Here is a 23,740-nt window from a genome sequence, read left to right on the forward strand (position 1 = left end):
TGTGCTGGGGAGCTCCAGGAGGTGTAGTGCAGCTCATCACCTCCCTCAGTGCGGGCCAGGGCTACTCAGGCACAATCTGTCTTTTGATGTCTGTGCAGAGTAGATCAGACAATAATTTATAAGGCCGGATCTCAAAGACCTTCTCATAGTGAGCTAGGTGGTGTATAATTTATCTGCCTAGGAAAGCTAGAGGGCTGAGCCATCCCAGTAATTCCATGCACTCTAGGTATTTCAAACCTGGGGTTTATGCGACTACATTAAGCTCACAAAGGAAGTTTGAAAAGAGGGAGATGATCTGGAAGAACTAATCTCTTTCACAGCACACAGCTGCTTTACTGGGGAGGTGGCTCTCACTTACCGTGGCATTGCCCAGATCTTGCCTGGCAAAGCAATCACCAGAAAAATCCAGAAAGAGCCACCCACACCTATTATAATTTCTTGCAAGCTTTTAGACCAAAAAAAAAGTGTCTGAAAGACATCGTGAAATGTATTGCTATGAGTTACTTATTTTTATAGCTCTGCCCCTTCTTGAATGTTTGGAATAAAAGCATTCCTGTAGGTGTTTGTATGTGGATGACTTCATCTCTCAGCTAGGACATGCTGCTGGGACTGAACTATTGACATCAGTCCATCTCCCGCAGACTGTTGGAATTCTGATTGGCAAGGCAAGAGGCGGCAGTGCTGATATATGGTTTTTAAAAGCAACCCTTGAGATCCTTTCATAATGTTTTGATTTATTTAGTAGGGTCTTCCCTCTCTGTCCTGCCACCCCTGCCAAAGTCCTCAGTTCATCTCTAACCCAGGTTGGTAGTGATCAAAAGTCACAACCTTCTGATGATCGTTTGGCAGCGTATGTTAAATGAGTTGATTGTCTCAACCCAGTTCCTTGGGGACAGAAAAAATTACAAAACCAATTGCTACAATTGGCACGAGCTGGCCCTGTTTTTGGCAGACTGGACACTGAACTGAGACCCCCAGCTACACAGAAATTTATTTAACAAACAATGAAAAAAACCAAATCCCCACATGATAACATTTCATTTCAAATAGCTGTAATATTTTGGACTTTAAGATATCACGTTTCCTTTCTCCCATGACCCCTGTCACAGTTAAATCCATGAATCTTCTCTGCATTAGAGAATCACGGCAGGCGTGGGTGGAGAGAAGGTGCTGTTGTATTTGGTAGCTTTTGCCAGTTTTCTCCCACTTTCTGAGGAAGTTCGATTAAGGCAAAGCCAAGCAGAATCTCTTTGGGTTCCTTGTAAGTAGAGCTGGGCTGAGGGCACCATGCTTTGATTTAGCTGAGGTCAGGATTTGCTTTGACAGTGTGTTTCAGAACCAGGTTGTATTTCATCTGAATCACCAAAGTTCAGGGGGCAGTTGGGTAAAAGGTTTTATCCCGTCTCTGATTTTGTCTTCTCCTTTCCATGTTGCTGTGGTGGTTGATTCACAGTAAGTTCAGTCACCAGAACATTGTGCGGTGCATTGGCGTGAGCCTTCAGACACTCCCTCGCTTCATTCTGCTGGAGCTCATGGCCGGTGGAGATATGAAGAGCTTCCTTCGGCAGAATCGACCCCGGGTGGTGAGACCATCTTCTCCTTTCCACTTGTCTGTTTTCATTATGGCATTTTAATAGGGCTGATCTCTGATTCCCAACTCCTACAAACCTCTGGACATTTTCCACCCTTCCCTTGACTTGAGCAGATGCCAATAATAGAAAATGATTCTTGATCACATATTTCAAAGGATCCAGCTTATTCGCAATCAAGGAGGACACAGAATAAAGGATGTTTTCCTGTCGCCTCCCTGTTCTCTGCCAGGGTCAGCTGGACAACAGCATTTGAGAATGTTCCCTCAGCCTTCATCACACTGCTGTGTCAAGTGAAGAGCTGAATTTACAGCAAGGACCCTCGTTAACGGGAAGATGTTGGAGCAGCTCTTCAGCTGGCATAAATCGACATCACTGCATTGACTTCAGTGGAGCTATGTCGATTTACACCAGCTGAGGACCTGGCCCTACATGTACCATTAGTGCTGAATGAAATAGCCAATGCAAATAAATAACAACCTGGAATTAGCCCTGGGTTTTCTGCTTGTGGGTTGTTCATGAATCAATGCTGATTTCCACAGATGTATTTGTTATGGGAAAAAGACTCCAGGAATAATTTGGATGAGCAGTTTTCAACGTATTGGCTGTTCACAAACTGCTAATTTCACCTATTTGCTATTGGTTATTCAGAGTCATGTAACTCACATAATATTGCTTCTGTTCCCTGAGTGGATGAGTGAAACTTTCTGAACAGGAGAATAAGGCCTGCTCTACAACCATTTTTTGTACTGGTGTAGCTATATCAATTAGCTACAACCCATAGTATGGACACAATTATAGCAGTATAAAGGTGTCTTATACAGGTATATTAAGGTGGATGAGGTAACATCCAAGTGGATGAGGTAATATCTTTTATTGGACCAACTTCTGTTGGTGAGAGAGACAAGCTTTCGAGCTAACCTGGAGAAGAGCTCTGTGTGTCTTGAAAGCTTGTCTCTCTCACCAACAGAAGTTGGTCCAATAAAAGATATTACCTCATCCACCTTGTCTCTCTAATATCCTGGGCCCAACACAGCTACAATTACACTGCATAATACAGGTATTGTTTATTCCCCTTCTCATACTAGAATAAATTATACTGGTATAAGTACATTCAACCACCTCCACACCAAGGAGGTTGTAGGGCTTTGACTACGTCAGTATAGTGAAAGTAGTACAACTTTTGTGAGGCGACAAGGCCTATGGAACGATGAATAGTGATTAAACAACAGTGAAGAGCGAATGTTCTCATTTGCACACAGCGAATACGAGTAGTAGTGTGAAGAACAGTCATTCCCTAAACATTTGTGTGAAAACAAACCTGTTATCAAGAATGTTTGTTAGCAACAAATAAAAAGGGGCAAGAATTTAGTTGAACCAAAACAGCCCTTCCAAATTCAAAGAAATATGCCTAAAAAATTTCCCTGCAGGGGAAGAAATGATTGCTAGAGAATAAGTGGGTGTCACAGGTGAGTAGCAGGGGGCAGGGGGGAGTTTTGGCCCAGTCTAAATAAAATGGCCAATGCTTCTATCGAAGGTGTGAAGTGAGAACTGCCCGCTGTGGCGAGCAGTATGAAAATAAGCACAAAGGAGCTTTAAAAAGTGGGAGAAGGGAGAAGTGGGCTTCTAAAGAATGACTCTGGGGATGCTAATGGGTCACAGCAAAAATTAGTGAGCTTTTTTTTTAAAAAACTACATCCATCCAGGATTTTGAATGGAACGAGAGAGAGTGAGCGCATGTGAGAGAGCAAAGACGAGTGACTGCACTACTCTGTGCCAGCACCAAACCTTAATGACCTCCAGCCCTGTAACATCCCTTGTGATGGGGGAGAGGTAGGACTCAGGAATAATAAACACGAAGGGGACTCTTTACGTAGGATGCTGTACACACAGATGCTGTAGCTCTCCCTGGCTCTCTAGTGCACAGACTGATGGAAACGCCTTGGGTGTGTCTAAGCAATCACGCAACGGTTTGCTGAATACACTGTAGATCCAATGCAGATTTTTTTTAGCCCAGAGAAATCCACGCTCCCAGCACTATGGGAGTTAAACTGTGCTCTTCTCAGTGAGTCCCACTTTGATGGGATGTCTACCCCACACAAGGCCTAAGGTGGCCAGGTGGGCCTATTAACCACCTAGGCTATATCTAGTAGTAGCAGCCAAGGAACAAGAACTAATTAGAGATGAGGCTCAGCTGGAGAGGAATGGGAGGGGCCTGTATAAAGCCCAGTAGCTGAGAGAAGGGGGATTTCGGTCAGTGTTAGGAGGGCAAGGTAGGAAGTAGCCCAGGGATACAGCAGTAAGGTTCAGGACTGTACAGCCCTTGACTGTTTGTTGTAGGGTCCCTAGGCTGGAACCCGGGGCGGGGGCGGCGTGGGCAGTGGTGCTGTTAAGGCGTAGTGAGAGGAAGGACTGCCTGGGACAGCGGGTCCCAAGAAACTTTGATACCCTGGAAAGGGAGGACTACAGTGACTTGGCCGGAGGGCCAAGCCATGAAGTGGGAGCAGCCGAGTCCCAAGCGAGTCAGACAGGGAGAGTGATGGAGTGGGCAACCACAGGAGGGACATTGGTCTGGGAGAGCTAATCCCCAGATGTGGCCAGAAGGAGGTGCTCCGGTGGTGACTAGTGACACCCTGCTAACCTCACTAATTATTGCTGTGTGACCCCTTAGCATTCCCAGAGTCATTCTTTAGCAGCCCACTTCTCCCTTCTCCCAATTTTTAAAGCTCCTTTGTGCTTATTTTCACACTGCTCACTACAGGGGGCAGTTCTCACTTCACACCTTTGATAAACGTGTTGGCCATTTTATTTGGACTGGGCCAAAACACACACACTCTCTCTCTCACACACACACTCACACTCTCTCTCTCAGGGGGAATCTAATAGACTCACTTCCCGTGTCTGGCAAACTTTAACCTTAAATAGAAATCTCTTCTCTCCTTTGACCCACCTCCCTTCCTCTTCATTCCTGTCTTTTTATTTCCTCCCCTCACTCTTCTGTATCTCTCTCTCTCCTTCCTTTCCTATCCCTCCAACTATTCTATTTTCCCTATACTCTCTCCCCCATCCCACCACCTTTCTCCTCTTCTCACCTGGGTGCATCTGTCTCTTATCCAGAATCAGCCATCCACTCTGATAATGCAGGACCTGCTGAACATAGCCAGGGACATTGCTTGTGGCTGCAAATATCTGGAGGAGAACCACTTCATCCACAGGTGAGATGGGGCAGTCCGGACCAGTGTGAAGGTTGCTTGAACTCCACTGGGCTTGTACAAAACCTATGGTTTTCCCTTTGCAAGGGAATATGCAGACATGTTTTTCAGTTTGGATCCATGTGGTTTTACGTTCCCCAAGATAGACTGAGTAAGATCTCAAGGAGAAGCTCAATTGAACCCATAGGGTTTCGACAGGTTTCACTGCAAAAAACATGTGGATACAGAAATTTCCCATGTTTCTGAAGCAAAAACCATAAGCAGGTTGAGATTGGACCTATTTGACTTGAAAAGTGGTCTGAAGTTAGCGCTTGGTCTGAAGCCAAAAGCAGGCAGGTCTCCTTGTATAGCCCTAGGTAACCATTAAGATAACCTATTGCAGTGTCTTCAGAAGTGACTGCCTAAGTGAACTGTCAATCAAGACTATAACTAATGACTAGGAAGGTCTGCGGGCGTTAGCTAATCCCTGAACACAGCACAACTAATGACGCCACTTTAATAGCAAATATTAGAGAGGTTTCCATGTTATAACATGACAAAATGGTGTGAACTCCGCTGCTTTGCATACAGTGCTAAAGCACAATATTATGAATAAAGATTTTCAGAGGCAAAAATGGGAGTTAGATGCCCAAATCCCATTGACTTTCAATGGGAATTAGGCTCTTTGCTGCCCTTCGTACTTCTAAAAATCTCCCCCTTGGCTGTATATACTTCCAGCAGTTCATCTACTGGATATCTGTATCGCATACACACTTGAGGTTCTTCCTGCTTTCCACTAGGTGGTAGCATTGCCTACCCAAATGTGCATGAGAATAAGGAGTAGCTTATTTCTCTCCCTTCTGACCTCACTGTAATTGACTTGTTGATCGTTTTAGAGTAGCATCAGCACAGAATAACCTTTGATGTTAGATCCATTGACTAGGGAAGCAGAGAGCAGGGAGATTCAGAGTAAAGCAAAGCAGGACTTGTGCTCAATGGCCCAGTGGGTAGGATGCTGAGCAGGGAGGAAGGGTATGTCTGCACTGCAATCACAGGTGGGACTGAGGCACATGTAGACATACCCAAGTTACCTTTGATCTAGCTAGCTCAGATAGCAACAGCAATGAAGCCGCAATAGCCGGGGCGGCAGAACAAACTGTGCAAACCAACCTGGGCCCCAGGGTATGCACTCAAGCAGCTAACCCATGCTGCCGCCCACTCTGCCATGGTTTCACTGCAGGTCAGTTCACCTCTTTGTGCCTCAATTTCCTCATCTGTAAAATCAGGATCATGAGATTTGCCGCCCTACAATCTGTGGATGAAGTGCTAGAGAAGAGCTAACAGTTGCTACGAGTAGCTTCTAAAAATTCCCAGTTGACTGGCAGCATCTCTCAGTTTCAACTGAGAGCTGGTTTCAATTCATGGAATTCCCAGTCATAGCACCTTGCTGAATTCACCTGTCACCGCCACAGCTCTAAAGGCCATCAGGTGCCCAGCTCATGTCAGTGGAAGGAGCAGGGACCCACACCCAGAAGGAGGGAGTAGGTTTCAGATGGGATTGTACTCAGGGTAGCTAGCCTGTCCCCTGCTCATGCAGCCAGAGCTACACTGCTTTTTTTCAGCACTCTAGCTCAATCAAAGCTAGCATGAGTATATCTGCCCGAGCTAAAAATTACACCTCCAGCGTAGACATGCCCATGGTGTGTGTGCTACACAGTAACGGTGCAGCTTGCAGGTATGCCAGGAAGGGGAGGCTTCACAGAGGCAGAGCAGAGTATCCACCCCCAGGTAGAAGCACACATACACACACACATCCCCTTTCTGCAGAGCAAACAGGCTTAACTGCTACACCGCCAGGCAAGAGTGGGAGAGACTGGAAGAAAAGGGGGAAACGAGGCAGGCAACAATCTGAACAGGAAACGGTGAGGCTGGTGTTTGCTTTCCTCATGCTTAGCATTATAGGCGGGAATATGCGCTTGTGGTTAGGGCAGTGGAGGAGATAGGATGCTGGGGTTCTGTTGCCAGTTCTGCCACTGATTCAACATGTGGCCTCAGGCAAGTCACTTCACCGTGCCTCAGTTTCCCCCTCTGTAAACTGAATGTAATAAGGGATCTTATAAAGGTTAACAAATACAAAGCACTTTAAAATCCTCAGATGAATGTTGCTATAAAGGGATTATTATTTACTTAAGCACAATACAACATATGGAAATTCTAATACTATCTTCTCAATGTAAACATTTCTAAAAAGGATGTTAACTCAGGACTGGGCTGGCTTGCCAGCTTACTGACACAGGGCAAGATTGTGATTGTGTGGGGGACTGAAGGGATGTAAAGCCCCAACCCTAACCCCTTGCACAGCTGTCTGAGAAGGGAGCACTGGGTCTGTGAGCCCAAGCAGGCAGAAAGAGACAGGGAGTGGGTGGATCCAGGACTGTGCTGCCCTCTCTCACACACACCCCATACTAGGCAGTAGAGTGGCTAGTTGTGAAGGGCTGTGAATGCTATGCTGGTAATCATCCAACACAGCATATTCTACCTCCTGCACAAAGCAGGAGCTGCAGAAGAATTCTAACTCAGAGGCGTGTCCTGAGTCACACTTCCTTTCTGCAGCTCCTCCTGGGCTGATACAGGTATGTGACATCCCTTACTCAACATAGTCCATACAGTGAGACAAAGGAAGTGCTCATCAGAAGCTGAATTACATGCGAGAGGCTGAGGAGTTTCATAGCTGTCTTTATAAACTGTTTTTCAGTCTCTTCCACGTCAGAAAGTCTCCACAGTGGGGTGTTCACCGTCTCTGTAATGACTCACATCTTTGCACTGAGCCATGGTTTCAGACTGGCCCTCAGGGAGAACTCCCCAGACTGCTTTGCTTCCAAGTGGCGCATATGGTAGAATCCAGGACTCCCTCTGGAGCGGACCTGGCATAAGATTTGTGAAAGATTTTTCTCTGTATCTTGATTTCTTCATTGCCCTCAAGGATGTTCTCCTCAAAGCTGCTAAACTCAAATTCTTTTGGCTTTCTGCCCTCAGTAAAGGCAGACAGGCAGTCGAGCAGCCTGCAGGAACCCAGCTCCCAGCTAGCATGGGGGCAAGGTCCAGACCGAGATCATTGAGCATGTCACATGGAAATTCTCTCCACTGAGACCAGGCCAGAACCAGTGTCATGGAGTATGGGGCAAGTTTTTTTTTTTTTTTCAAACCCTCTCCCCTTCCCCAGACATGGAATCCCTATTCCCACAGCTTTCAAAGCAAGCCATGAAACATTCCAACTCCTGTGAATTCTCAGATACCAATGGGCAATTTGTCTCCAGTGGCTCCAGCTCACTCTTCATTAGGTGTGATTGGTCCCCACTTAGCCCAGACACAGCAGCAGGGAGTGCACGGGTGAAGAAATTCAGATCCTGCTCTCCGAGAGATGGACCAGCCTCTAGGTGTCCCACGAGATGTCATGAAGTGGCTGCTGCTTTCCTTAGGGTATGTCTACACTACAGGATTAATCCGAATTTAGATAATTCGAATTTGGGAAACAGGTTGTATAAATTCGATTGTGCGCGGCCACACTAAGCACATTAATTCGGTTTTTAACCACATTAATTCGGTGGTGTGCGGCCACACTACCCCATTACTTTAACCACAGTAATTCGGTGGTGTGCGGCCACACTAACCCTAATTCGAATTAACAAAATCGATTTAGGCGCTACTCCGCTCGTCGAGGTGGAGTACAGAAATCGATTTTAAGTGCCCTTTAATTCGAATTAACTGGCTCTGTAGTGTGGACGGGTGAAGGGTTAATTCGGATTAACGCAGCTAAATCCGAATTAAAGTCGTAGTGTAGACCAGGCCTTAGGGAGGCATGCAGGATTCATGCCTGCAGACTGTCCTTCCAGGCTGCTTGGTAATGCACTGACCCCTGCACAGGATCCCTGCTCTCAGGCGTTTGGCCCAGGGACTGGTGAAGGATATTGGTCATAACCAGCTCTTAAAGGGGCAGTGCAAAGTCTTAAAACCTCTCAGGAGAGATTCCCACTCTAAAGGAAAGGAGGAAATCGCTAAGGCTGAGGCTTTGAATGAGATACCTCCGACTCTCAACTAAGCTTTGCAGAGTTAAGCATGAATGGGGGCTCTAGCTTCACAAATGCTTATGTTTTTAGAAAATAAAACACTAAAACCAAAGAAACAGGCAAAGCTGAAGAGCTGTGTAATCCTTCCTCACCTGCTTTGAGGTTGTGATGAAGTTGGAATGGGAATTCCTTAGCAAGACCTACTTGTACCTAAGAACAAAAAAGGTCTTCCTTACTCTGCCTAAGCTTAAGTCTGCTGTGGCCTCTATCGTGAAGTGTATAGTCATACCAACTGAGGGAGACAGGACCTATAGACAGGACAATATGATCTTCACTCAGACTAAAATTGGATACAGCAGCCGCAGCCTGGGGAGTATTGGCTGCAGCCTCTTATTGCGCAGGTCTACACACTCCTGGGATGCCCTTGTGAGCATGTGCCCACACACACATATACCCCAAGACCTCCATAAATCAATTTAAACTACATTTCCCATGTAGCTTTTTCAGGCCTGATGCTTCACCTGACTCTGATTTGCTGTACATTCAAAATTTCCAAAGACAGGTCCTGGGGGCAAGTATGACTCCAGTTGAAGAAACTGGAACTGCGAGCTAACATCTGGTGTCCTTCCCAATATTCTGTTGATGCACTCTTTAGAGAGCACAGAGACAAAGGCGTCACTGAGGCTGTATGCCAGGGACTAATCCCTCCCTCCTTCCAGTGGGAGGCTATTCAAACTCCCTTATCTCAGCCAGTGTTCCCTTTGAAGCCATTGCCCCTCCAGGTTCCAGCATAGAGATTATGCAGCAGGAAGAGGTCATTGCTATCTATCCTAAGAGTTGGAAGAATCAGGTTGGGATTCTCTGGAAAACCATCCAACCCCAAACATTTGTTTTTGGGTGTTCCAAGAGATTTTTCTCTCTCTGTGGGCCCTCATATGGGGGTGAACCTGCTCAGAAAATGAGTGCTTGAGAACATCAGGGAAGAATATTCAGTAGAACTCTCTCCTTATCCCAGGAACAAGTTTATCCTTTCCACAAAGTATATTAAAAGAAACCAGCAAAGTCCCTTCATAGCATCAGAAGATGAAGGGCACAATAGTCCATCTCTTACGCACTGAAATGATAGAACCAGTTCAGTGGCAGGAGAGATATTTTGGAAGGGACACAAGATTCTTTGTGGTACACAGAAACAATGGCATGCAGCCCATTTTAGATCTCAGGTCTTTCAGCAAGTCCATAAGGAGATCAATATTCCAGGCAGAAATATTGAAATTCATCATTACAGCATTATTTCCCAAAACTTCAGAATATGAAAATAAATCTCATGGAGATCTATTGAAGATATGATCAGGGAGAGTCACCCAGGGGATACTGTAGCTTCTGCTACAACAAGATGCATTAACAATATAGAGTATTTCCATTTGGACTCATAAATTCTACCTGAGTATTCACAAATTCCATATCATCCGTCCCTTCAAGCTACATGTCTACTTTGGTCTGGCCAACATTCTCATCAGATTATACAGGGCCCAGAAGACACAGCTAAAAGCCTTCAGAAACATGGCTTTGTGCGAACAAGTGGAAGGGCCAGTTACAGCTCTCACAAAATTCCAGCATCTAAGTTATCATCCAAGACTATCTTTATTTCAGAAGAATATATTGTCTGATTTGCCAAACATTAGCACACGTCTCCTAAGATAAAATCTCTGACTCAGCTCCTGTGCTACTTGGTCTCATGTGGATAACCAGTCCTATTCTTGCTTCATCTCCAGACAGCAATTGCAGCAAATAAGTATATGAAGATCTTGGTCCAGATCCAGTACTAGCATCACTTGGTGAATTTATTGTTAGTATTATTTAACAGCTATCTGATCATAGTTTCCAGGGACGCTGGTCTTAACTACAGATTCCGGACACCATGAAGGCGGAACATATCTGGACTCCTATATGACTTGCGGGGTCGGGGGGTATGTAGACCAAGTAGGAAACGTGGGGTACAACCTGCCTCATGTTATGGACATCAAGATCACTCCTTTTCCAACAGATTATTCTTTTTTTTAAAAAAAAGTGTGTATATAACTGCTAAGAAGGCAGAAAACCTTCAGCACTGCTTAGAGAGGTAGCCTTGTTCATGTCCTGGACAGAGGCTCTCACTCTGTTCTTTAAGGTTCTATACCAAGAAGGAGAGTCAGGGTCAACTGGCTCAGCAAGACACACTTAGAACTAAGGGAATGCAGCCTAGATCAGCTAGCTTTTCGGTGCATCTCTGGCCAGGTTGGAAGCCTATTGATGAACTTCTTTGCACCCAAATCCAGTTGGAGAACCAAAAGAGGAGAGGAGGAGACACTTGAAAGCAGAGGCTGTTGATCCTCTTGTGACGGGTTAGAGGATGTGACCTGATGTGCTGGGGTTCAACTGAGCCTCCCCTGCTCAATCAGCCTGGACTCCTCCCTGCTTTGCTGAATTAGGATCTCTAGCCTCTTGCAGCACACACAGCTAGGGCCACAGCCCGCTGCAGACACAGCCTGAAGTCAGCTCTGTATGAGAGGGCTCCCAGGCACTCACATGCCCACCCCTTTTGGGAGACAAACTGGAATGGGTTACCTAGGGAGGTGGTGGAATCTCCATCCTTAGAGGTTTTTAAGACCCGTCTTGCCAAAGCCCTGGCTGGGATGATTTAGTTGGTGTTGGTCCTGCTTTGAGCAGGAGGTTGGACTAGATGACCTCCCGAGGTCTCTTCCAACCCTAATCTTCTATGATTCTAAACCCAGAATACTACTGTTTTGCATTGTATAGAAATATCTGTACAGCTCAAGCTCATAAAATTCTCCCTCTTCCTCCAGTGTGAAGAGAGGTGTGTATGACTTCTTGCCCCCCAGCTAGAAATTGCATAAACTGGGTTGAATAATAAACAAAACACATTTTATTAACTATAAAAGGCAGATTTTAAGTGGGTCGAGGGATAGCAAACAGATTACTAAGCAAATGAAACAAAGTGCGCAAACTAAGTTTGACACACTAGATAGGTAGGATACAAATTAGCAAATTCTCACCCTGAGTGATAAACAGGCTGGCAGATTCTTAAGGCACAGGTTGTCTTGGCTTTCCCAGGTTTTCATACACAGGCTAAAGATCTTAGCCTGGGACCATCACTTCTCCCAGTTCAGTCTTTGTTCCTCAGGTGTTTTCAGTTGCGTTGTTGTAGGGAGAGTGAGGACCCCTCCTGTTGTCATTGTCTCTCTTTTATATCTTCCCCCCACTTGCTGGAAAGCTTTTTTGCCGTGACCTGGGTCAAACAGTTCCCATTGTGTAGATCTATCTCTGAGAGGTTGCTATTGCACACAGTTCCAGGGGTGATCCTTGTGCTTGTGTGAATTTCTTCAATAAGCCACTAACATTGTTTGGCCTCATCCACCATAGCACATTTGAAATATAGAGACATGGTCAATATTCCCAGCTTCAGATACAAAAATGATACATGCATACAAATTGGATAAACACATTCAGTAAATCACAACCTTTCCAATGGTACCTTACATGAGCCATCTTGCATAAAGTATATCTTAGTTATACCACATTTGTATCATAACTATATTTCCATGAAGAATATGGGGTGTAAAGTCACACCTCTTATCTCAGAAGTGGGCTAAAAGGCCTACTTTATACCTTTCCTCCCTCAGCCACTGAAAGTAAAGATAGTGAAGATTGTGAAGGAACAGGCCACAATGATTGTAAACTTCTTCTCATAAACCCGCAGGTCTTGGTTCTCAGACCTGATTCAGATATAGCTCAAACCTTCTCTCAAACTCCCAACTAATACACAAAACATAGCTCAAGAGGACCTATCCTGAACCAATATCCAGACCTGTCTAGCTCATCAGCTGGGAAGCTGAGAAGAAAGATCTATAATCACTCATGCTGAGAAGCTGATAAACACCCTCCTCACATCTGAGAGGACATTCACAGAAGATGTCTGTGGGTAACTTGAGGTTTAGATGTTGGTGTTACAAGGGACACACATCAGGGCAAAGTCAGCTGAAGCAAAAGACAGTCTAATGTTTTTACCAGATGGTTTGACCATGGGGCTCCAGGCAACACTTTTTGGAAAGGCCAGCCAGCAGAGTCAGGCATATTGCACAGTAAGAAATTCATGAGAATCTCCCATCACTGTCACACAACAGATTCCTGAGGACCACTCCTCTTATCAGTCCTCTAGCAATACACACATCCTGTCATAATCTGGATCTGTGTGTAGGATCTACAAGTCCACATAAAACTACTTGTCAGAATCACAGTTGGTAGCTGTCTTCCTCTTCTCACTGAAACTGTCTTGTCTACTCACCACCTCCTTGTCCAAGGGACTGCAGAGGTTGGTATGCTCTCAGTTATACTTCAGTTACACGTTCCACCAAACATGGCAGTTCTGTGGACTCCCCAGGTCTCCATCTTCAAGGTCACCACAGTCTTCCTCATGTAATAGGAAATGATATTGTTGCCTTTTTGAATGAAACCAAGCACTCTAAGAATGTAGAAATGCATAAGTTAGATGTGAACAGAGCCAACAGAAGAATAAAGATTTCTATAACAAAGGCATTCAAAGCCTCAGGCACAGCTCCTCTCATTACTATGCACACTATGAAAAGAGCAGCGATTTTGTGGGCAGAGAAATCACATATATCTTATGCGAAGGGCTGAAAGGCTACTACAGGGTCTTCCAGCCACCTTTTCTCAAACACTCTAGACTCGACATCCCCACCTGTGCTGATGCAGCATTTGGTAGAGGAGTGTTTTGGAGCAGGGAGCCCCCTTAAGTTCATTTTCAATTCTACATGGGTAAATATTAATCCTCCCTTCCTCCTTCCCTAGGGATGATTTACGTCTTTCTACAGCCCACTGTGAAGGCTGTCTGACACAAAGGGGACTGAGAAAAGGGAAATTCTGTCTTACCACTGAATTTTCATTCTAGGACCCTCCATGTCAGACAGTCTGACCCTCCCTTGGAGGACTGCATTATATCTAGGGTTTTATTCTGGCTGTTGCTTGCTTGTTGAGTAGTTTGAAAGGGAAGAGGTGTTCCTCCGGGAAATCCTTACATTTTATGTTAAGGCTCTGCTGTAAAGAGTTTGAGTTGAATAGTACTTTTATACAGTTAGTATTTTTCAGTTTTGGGTGCTGTCTTTCTGGAGAGTTCTTTCAGAGGGGCCATCGTAATCCCAGCCTCAGAGCCAAAATTTGGTCTGCCTCCAGTCACCCTGGAATTGGGGAACACCCCACTGTGAAGACCATCTGACACAGAAGGTTCTAGAATGAAAATTCTCAGGTAATACAGAATTTTCCCAGTTAGTTATTTCTGCTTGATTTCTGCTTTTTAGAGAGAGAGAGAGAGAGAGAGAGAGATTTTTCAGGCAAATAACAGAACTTGCCTTAAAGTGCCCTTCTGCTCAGAAAAGTGACTATATAAAAGACACCTTCCCACTCAGCAGATCTGCCCCTGTGTGTAGTCAGAGTCTTATCTGCTGATTTTACTGACTAAATTAAGCTTGACTGCTCTCACCACTGCAGAGCCAGAACATCTACGAGGGAACAGTATGGATCCTATTCCTTTGTGTACAGCATCAATAAAAGAATTGTGTACTAAGCTTTAATCTGTTGCACCTATCTAAACCCACTGAAGATGGGGATTGCACAAGTGTCACTGAGGTTATAATTTGTCCTGGAACAATTTTGTTACTGTGGTGATGAGGTAAAAAGGAAAACCCCAGCTTGTTTTTCAGATGCAGGCGGAGTTTTCAAGGCTGGCGGTGAGAAGAAATATTTTACTTGCAAAGTACGCACATTTTTCTGGCCATCACCAAGACACAATTAAACACAAACACACCCCTCCCCCCCCATCATTATTTTTAACAAGGTGCTTTTCAGAGCACAATGGTACTTTAAACGAACACAAACTCTCCAGCCTCGCTCATGCATTCATCTCCTTCCTGTGTCACAAATTAAAGGCCCAGTCTTGCAAAGTTACTCTCAGATGCAACGTTGTTAATTTAAATAGGACTAAGGACAGGTATAAGCCTAAGTGCAGGAATTATGATTTGCTAGATCCAGCCCCAAGAAAATACAAACATCTTTCTGGGAAATACTAGTCAAATGGCATTTTGCATTAAATGAGACACCACTGATTGTTATGGAGAAAGTGAAGAAGTCACAGGTCTTTCTTTAAAAAAAATCAAAGAGGAAAGGAGGCCATGTTAGCAAATGGTTAAAGCAGAACTGGGTTCTGGCCTGACTCTAATACTGACTCTGTGTGAGTTCTGATTCAGTTTCCCACTTTATATAATGGAGATGGTGCTTACCCTTGTAAAATGCTTTGAGATTTTTGGATGAAAAAACTCCATTTAGGTGCTATGTAGTAATTACCATTAATAAGAATTATAACAACATAGCAATAATTTTTAATAAACAAAGGCCTAATCCTACTAGGGATTAATTTTCAGTGTGGTCACATGTGGGAGTAAGGGTTACTCATGTAAGGCTCACCAGATCGGCTCCTATAATATTTTTTTTAAACCTAAATATGTAAGGTGTAACAGGAATGGAACTGATATGTAATCATGTTATGAGTACTATAAGCTGTGATGTAAGAATCTAAAAATATTGATATGCAACCTAGTTACTGAGAGAGACTATGTAACCTACATTGGTGTTATAAGAATTTCTTGTGTGAATATATTGATTTAACTTAATAAAGTCTGTGGGAAGTGCAAACAGGAAAGACCATCTAGGTACACACTAGAAAGACAATGGGTTTCAGCTATTAGCATCAGAGAGCCTGTATCTTGTCTCCAACACACGGTAAACACTGTTTGCCAGGCTGGGAATTAGAGATCAAAGGAAAAGCCTCTCTGCAGGGCAGATGGTATGGTTCACTGGTGAGCTACTGTCTGCCCAGTCAGGCTGGCACAGATAGACTTTGCAGTGGGAGTCTAACAAAATTGAGCCTGTTCAGATCCAGGGGATGGTAAGCATTAGGGAAACGCAGGCTTTGCAGTTTAGGCTGGTTTATTAATTTTAGTATTTTTTTTTCTGAAATGCTTTTGTTCTAAATAAATGATACTTTACTTTAAGGAAGCTGCTTGGTCACGAATTACCACAGTCATTGTCCTCAAGGGGCGGGCATGGATCAGAGTTCACGTTGCACTCCCCATCAGTACTCAGCCCAAGCTGGGGAAGCTAATGATCCAACCAGCAGACCAATATCGGTGATGAATCCTGGTCACGTGCACCTGAGCCATGCTGCACATACACTAAGAAGATTGTCCCCAGGCAGGGGCGCTGGAACAATTTGTACAGGGGGGGTGCTGAGAGCCATTGAACCAAACTGTAAACCCTGTATATGATGGAAACCACTTCAAGCCAGGGGGTGCAGCAGCACCCCTAGTTCCAGCACCTATGTCGCCAAGGAAATAGTCTGAGCCCAAGGCAGATCTGCTACATTGATCACTGCTGATACAGAGGACTGCCACTGGCCTGAAAATGAGAGAAATGCATGTTTCCACCCTAAATAAGCGTGAGGCCTGACACCTAAAGTGGGGGTGGCACCTGGAGAGACCAATATGTGTCGGAAGTGCAGTTATCCTGGTAACCATTTCATAAGGTATTAGAATTTGTTACTCCATTTCTCTTTTAAGGGACATAGCTGCAAGGAACTGCCTGCTGACCTGCACTGGGACAGGACGAGTAGCCAAAATTGGTGATTTTGGAATGGCCCGAGATATATACAGGTAAGGGGCAAGAGTGTTCAATTTGCTTGGAGAAAAGTAATTGAAATGACATCTCCAGAGTGTGGAGGGATCACGTGTATGTCTGAGAAATATGAGCTGTCCCATGACAGCTGAGCTGGAATCACCCCAATGGAGCCAGCCATTATCTCTAGGGGAGTTGTCTACGCTAGAATATTTACTCCAGTTAATTGCTTGTCAGTTAAGTTAGATAACACAGTGATTTTCAACCTGTGGTCTGCGGACCCCTGGGCTTCTGCACACTATGTCTAAGATTTCCAAAGGGATCCACACCTCCATTCAAAAAGTTTAGGGGTCCACAAATGAAAAGAGGTTGAAAGTCACTGAGCTAACACATTTGCACATACGAATCTGGACATTCCATGTAGGTTTGTTCCAGGCTGGGCCTTAGGGCACACCACTAATGTTTCTGGTGTCCAGACTAGCATGCACAAATGCATTCACCAATTCCAGCTCATTGGCATTCGGTGCACTTAAGTTTAAAAAAATCTAGTGACAAACGCAAGGTGTCTGAAATAAACACTGCACTGTTGCCCTGCACCTTGGACAGTCATTGTGCCTGTGCAAAGTGGTTGTAAAATCCACGCCAGCTCAAAATGGCTGCACTTGAGACCTGCTTCCCATTCAGTGTGCACTGGTGTAGGTGACCACACAAAGTGCAGGCAACGGGAAAACCAGGCCAGGGAATCATTCAGGAACCAGTCTCTGTGGTGGAGTTTCAATGATGGGAAAACAGGATACAAAGCCAAGCATTCATCTGGCCATCCAAATATAAGTGAATTCTTTAAGGCATCACGCTCTTCAGGAGGCCCTGGTTCAGTTTTTAGCCTCTTCCATCACTGAACCAGAGGTCAAGCTTCTTGAACTTGTGCGAAGACCCTGTTTTGCCCAGGAATCATCTTTAAAGAATTCATTTTAGTCTCTTTTATCAACTCTGAGGGTTACAAAGTTCTTGCTTATCAATTCTCACACAGAATTGTCTGGGTTTATTCTGCCCTCAATTGTGGTGGAATGGGAAAGACTCGTTATTCATCTGACCCCTATCAGCCCCATGGAATTTGATTCTAAGCCCTTAATTCTCCTTGCATTTGGTCATCCCAGGGCAAGCTACTATCGCAAAGGAGGGAGAGCCATGCTGCCTGTCAAGTGGATGCCACCAGAGGCTTTCCTAGAGGGGATCTTCACCTCCAAGACTGATACCTGGTGACGATTACCTTTTACTCATCTCTGCAAGCCAGGGGTGGGGTTTAGGGAGTCCAATGCATGTGTGGAGACGTCAGCTGGTCATCAGGAATTGAGGTCTTCTAACAGATAAAGCTTTAAACATGTCAACGTTGCCCAAAGTCCTAACAGGAGATATCAAGAAATCTTGACTTTGACTTCAATTAGAGTTTTGACTAAATGAGTCCTGAGAGAGAATTTAAGAATCTGGCCCAACATAAATAGAATACATAAAAATACACAGACACACTCCTTTGGGTATGCAGCACCCCTTCCCGGCATGCTACGAATAGCTACAATTTACAGACCAGGGGACAGCTGTCCCAGAGCAGGCTTCACTGCTGAGGGAAGACGCTGCTGCTGCTCTTTACCTGGCAGGGACCCCATTGGCAGAATCTGCCTGGAAGATATGCTGAATCAGTGTATTTCCCACGTGTGATGGCCCTGCTTCATCTCTGTCCAGCTTTGCCCACTTTATGGACTGCTCCAGATGGTTCTGGGCCATCTAGCAGAGCAGCTCTTGCAGCAGGTTTGCACCACTGAACCCCTGACTCCAACAGGGCTTTCCACTGTCAGGGGCTGCAGCCTGTGGAAAGAAGGAGCTGGTTGACAGCATCTCTGTCAGCCTTGCAATGCCCTAACACTATGCTAAGGTACTAGTGGTGCAGCATGTCCAGGTTGCAAAAGCCGGCTGCAGGACTGCACGTTTGCAGTATGTGGCAGCAAAGTGCAGGGAGGAAGGGCTGTTTAAATGCCTGATATTAAAGCAGTTTTAAAATCCAAACAAGCAGGAGCCTGATTTTCAATAACATCACTGTCAGACACTTCTAACTTGTCAACCCTCAGCATCTGTCACTCAGCATCCATAGCTGACAAGACTGCTTAGATGCTGCTATCTCCATAATCACACAGGATTACTCCTTTGCTTTGGCATTATTTTAATGCTGAGACACTGAAATATAAAATGACAGTAGACTTAGGCGGAAGCTCTAGCTAGCTGCTGAGGGAATGGTATTTATATAAATGCCTTTCAGATAAACTTTTTCTGTTTTAAATAAGCACCTCCATCAGTAGAGCATTTGTGAAAACGTACTGGAAATGGAAGGTGTTCAGTTTATCAAGAACTGTGTCTATCAACACAGTATTCTCTTAAAGCGATGCTGGCACATTGCTTCCAATGCCACACTGACCCAGTTCCCTGACAGTGTATTTAATTAGCAATACCCAGACCTCCAAAAGATTATCTGTCATATCAGAGCAGACCAGTCAGTGGCCAGCACCAGATATTTCAAAGGAAGGTGTACAATCCCTGTAATGGGCTATTATGGATAACCTACCTTTAGCAGAAGTTTCTTCCTAGCTCCCATCAGGCAGGGGTTGGTGAAATTCTGGTACGACTGAAGTCAATGGCAAAACTCATATTGACTTCAGTGGGGCCAGCATTTCACCTTTGGTCTCAATGATATCTTGTGACAGGGAGTTTGCTAGGTTAAATGTGTTGTGTAAAAAAGAGTTCCCTATGATCAATTTTAAATGTGTGGCCTTTCGGTTTCACTGGCTGTCCCCTTGTTCTTCTATTATGAACACTCAATTGTTTGGACACCTATGCAAACACCTTGAGTCTACAGAAAGTGGAAATCTCATGCAATGTCTGATACTTTTATGTTGCCAGTCAAGCCAGATATGCCACCTTAATGGTGCTTTGGTATTTCCACTTCAAGAGCCAGGTAGTGCAGAGAGAAACACCACTTTAAAAGGAGTTATTCTGACATTTTGGAACCTCACAAAATTAGGTTTGGGTGACAATCCAGATTGATTCTAAGGGTTTATCTACACATGGAGTTATTCTGAAACAGCTATTGTGCTTTAACGTCACACCCCAACTTCATCCAAATTATCTTTCCAGTATAGACAAACCCTTATTTTAGTCACACTGATTTTCTATCCATATGATTAATCTGGAGCTTTAGGATGCTGCACCAAGGTAGTGTTGTCTGAAGGCCTTTTACACCAAATTCTAAAGCCAATAGGGTATGAATCAAAGCCTAAGGGGCACTGTTGGCTGGTTTCTGTGGCAGGTCCTTTGGCGTGCTGCTGTGGGAGATCTTCTCATTAGGCTACATGCCCTATCCTTGCAAAACCAACCAGGAGGTGCTGGAATTTGTCACTAGTGGAGGAAGAATGGATCCACCAAAGAACTGCCCAGGGCCTGTGTGAGTATCTCCTTACCCTTATACACAAGTCAAAGGCTAGTAAACATTCAGACTGGCTAATCAAAGATGGCTGCCACCCCCTCTACACCCAAAACGAAACAACTATTTACCCTAGGTTTCCTCAAAGGTTAACACAAGTTTAAGTTGAGAACACCATTAATTGGTACCCATTTTGGCAGTCTCAGCAGAGAGGCCCAGGGCTTCAATGGGAATGGGAGACTCAGTTACACACTTACCTTATACCAGGGGGTCCTCCCAAAACCTGATTGAGGCACATAAGCAGGGCAAAGCGAGGAAGGTTATATTGCTATTTCCATGTTATACCTGTTCTGTGAATAAAACGACAACTTCAATGTCTATGGCTGGTAACCTGGCAACTTTCATCACCAATAAACTTCCATACAATTAAAAATACAGGCTCCAGTTCTGGGGTCTTATACAGGCCCTTTTGCCACCAACTACCAGCAGATTTCCTCGATGTGGTGAATACTCACCTGCCTTAGGAAGCATATCAGGTGTGTGGCCGGAGGACAGAAAGCATGACTGAAGCAGGCACAGATGCTCTCCAGAAATTCCCCATTTGCCAGAAAATCCCCTTGGAACTATTGACAGCTGGGCACAAATTAGAGCAGCACTGAGTAATTGAACCCCCCCCCCCCCATGGCCCTAGGATCAGGGAACATGAAAATGACACATGGCCAATTTTGCCCTGCCCGTTGGGTCCTGTGCTGAGTGCAGTTCTTCTGGACCTGAGAACTGGGCCCAGAGACAGGCCTGAAAAATGAATCCATATTAATTTGTGGTTTTGATTTATTATTTATTATTAATTGGCATAAATATTTATTTATGTCTCAAGTTACCGGATCATGACGCAATGTTGGCAGCACAGTCCAGAGTACCGGCCCAATTTCTCCACCATTCTGGAAAGAATCAAGTACTGCACACAGGTACTGGTCTTTAGGATTTAAGTTTTTACTTAAAAAGCAACAGAGGGTCCTGTGGCACCTTTAAGACTAACAGAAGTATTGGGAGCATAAGCTTTCGTGGGTAAGAACCTGAAGAAGTGAGGTTCTTACCCACGAAAGCTTATGCTCCCAATACTTCTGTTAGTCTTAAAGGTGCCACAGGACCCTCTGTTGCTTTTTACAGATTCAGACTAACATGGCTACCCCTCTGAAACTTTTACTTGTTTATGGCATCCAGATCATCCTATGATACAAACATTATCACCCAAAACAGAGGGAATGGATTGCTCTGATTGGCTAATTACTTTCCCAATTCCCTTTGTGCTTGGCCTATACTTCAGCTAGTATTTTCGTTTGTGCTTCTGTACATGTATCGCATCTCACCTACCTCCACCCCACCAGCATGCATACAATCCCTTCCTGTGAAAAGTGTCTGCTTCCACCTCCCAGATCATTCAGTAGTGAAGAGTCTTTGATTTTGGGCTCTGGAAACCTTTCCATCACATCACAACTTCTAATGCCCTTACTTCACTCTTCAACAAGTTTTTTCAAACTTCCTTGAAAGTCACAGCTGAACTGGCATGGAAGAGGGGGGTGAGAGGGCACGAGGGGTTGATAAGCTGCTAGCCGTTTGCTGCTGGAGACCTGGCTCCAAGCCTAGTTTAAGATGCAAGAGGAAATTATTAGATGTTGCTGATCTCTGCCTACTCATTAATATCAATAAGGCATCACAAAATGGCAGCCTGTGTTCAAAAGAAGCCCTAAAATGAAATAAGTGTTGGCAAATCATAAGCGAGGTGCACCATCAAAATGGTGCCTGGCAGCTTGCACAATGCATGGCTGCACTACACACAGCTGGCGCTAACTACTGCTAACATCATCTCACTTTTCTGAACACCTCCCTGAAAAAGTGTGTGGAAAAGTCACAACTGGGCATGCTCAGAATGTAAAATGTGATTACTGAATCCTTTGTTTCAGGACCCTGACGTGATCAACACAGAGCTGCCCATTGAATGTGGACCAGCATCAGAGGATGAGGGAAGCTCTGTGATGGGCCCAAATAGTTCCAGTGGGATGGTCCCTTTCCTGGTGAACCCATCCCTCACACCTCAGCTGGCTCCCATAACATTAGAAACCCATCATGCAGGGCATAAAGCTGGACAATGTCCACAGGAGCTGCTGGTGGAGAACCTTGGCAATTGGACTAGCAGAGGTCCCAGCCTACCGTGCCTCACTGATTCCAGCAGCGGGTCATGGTCCCAACAGACCTCGAACCAGAGGCTGGAATCAAGCAGTCAGCCGGCACACAGACCACACAAAACCAAAAACCTTTGGAACCCAACCTACGGATCCTGGGTGATGGAAAATATCTGTCGCTCCTGTCCCAACGCCAAGCTCAAAGCAACCACAGAGCGAGAAGATTCAGGTTTTGATGGGAACTACAGCTCCTCCCCTAGTTCTCGGGCATCTCCAGCCTCTCCGAGCAGAAGCCACTGTCCTCACAGGAATATTGGTGGGATAGAACTGGTGAAGCTCCAGACTTTCCCCTGCGGCAATGTGAATTATGCATATGATGATCTCTACTATGTCACTGATCGGCCTTCGGCTTTGGCAGTGGGTAGAGCAGGTGTGCTGAGGAGCACCAGTCTGCACAGGGATGGGAAGCCTTTTTGTAAGCCAGAGAAAACATCAAGAGAGAGGGACTCTGGCCTCTCCTTGTCAGACGACCTGAGTGTTACACCTGTATAACAGGAAATGTTCCTCCAAAGGTCAGGACCAGTGGCGTAGCCACCTTTTAAGAGGAGGGGGAGCAAACCTAAAAAAGGCGCCCCCCCCTTGGCTCCTCCTCTGGCCACGCCCCCCGGCTCCTCTTCCGGCTGCTCCATGCCCCCCCCTTGGCTGGCTCCTCCGGCCGCACCGCCCCTCCCCCCCATGGCTCCTCCGGCTGTGGCTGCCCGGCCGCCATGCTGTGCCCCCCCCTTGCTCCTCCGGCCACGGCTTCCGGCCCGCCGCCAGCCTGCGTCCCCCCCCCCACTCCTCCGGCCGCGGCTGCCGGGCCGCCGCCAGCCTGCGCCCCTCTCCCTCTCCTCCAGCTGCGGCTGCCGGCCCACCGCCAGCCTGTGCCCCCCTCCCTCGCTCCTCCGGCCGCGGCTGCCGGGCCACAGCCAGCCTGCGCCCCCCCCCCTTCTCTGGCCGCTTTTGCAAAGTGTGCTGAGGGGAAGCGGCTGTTTCCTATGCACCCCGCTAGCTACGCTACTGGTCAGGACCTCACACTGGGAGTGTATGTATCTGAAAGGGCAAACTGGAACTTCTTCTTTGGTCTCTTATTTCCTCCATTCAACTTTCAGATTCTTTCAGATGGGTAATGTTTTAACATCAGAAGTGTTCTGCTGCATCTTCCGACACACGGATTCTCAATCTAATGAGGAAAATTGCATTTGCTTCTTCATTCCATCAAGAGTGTTCCCTCCTATTGAGCCAGTGCCACTGATTTCAGGATATAAATAACAATGGCATTGCTGCACTGACTCAGAGTCCAGTGGTTCATGAAAGGAATCACTCAATCTGCTCAGGTGAAGAAAAAAAAAAAAGAACCTACCATCCAATTGTTACAGTTGGCTGGAAATGACAAACAACATAACCACTCTTTTGATCTAACATACCAAAAATCACGTGCTGTGGCAGCAACAGCAAACTT

The 23,740-nt window shown here is 45.5% G+C and overlaps 1 protein-coding gene across 1 annotated transcript in view; it reads left to right on the top strand.

Moving 5' to 3' along the window:
- Positions 1 to 22,819, top strand: part of LTK (leukocyte receptor tyrosine kinase) — an 88,610-nt gene extending 65,791 nt beyond the window's left edge. Inside the window, exons 23-29 of the mRNA XM_029911412.1 lie at positions 1,454 to 1,583; positions 4,707 to 4,804; positions 16,533 to 16,625; positions 17,745 to 17,846; positions 19,943 to 20,077; positions 20,934 to 21,024; positions 22,021 to 22,819. Coding sequence (XP_029767272.1) covers positions 1,454 to 1,583; positions 4,707 to 4,804; positions 16,533 to 16,625; positions 17,745 to 17,846; positions 19,943 to 20,077; positions 20,934 to 21,024; positions 22,021 to 22,791 — 1,420 coding nt within the window. The 3' untranslated portion in view covers positions 22,792 to 22,819. The remainder of the gene's footprint in view (positions 1 to 1,453; positions 1,584 to 4,706; positions 4,805 to 16,532; positions 16,626 to 17,744; positions 17,847 to 19,942; positions 20,078 to 20,933; positions 21,025 to 22,020) is intronic.
- The last annotated feature ends 921 nt before the right edge of the window (positions 22,820 to 23,740 follow it).

This window comes from Terrapene carolina, unplaced genomic scaffold (assembly GCF_002925995.2).
Source record: "Terrapene carolina triunguis isolate 2854851 unplaced genomic scaffold, T_m_triunguis-2.0 Scaffold96, whole genome shotgun sequence".
Taxonomy (NCBI): Eukaryota; Metazoa; Chordata; order Testudines; family Emydidae; genus Terrapene; species Terrapene triunguis.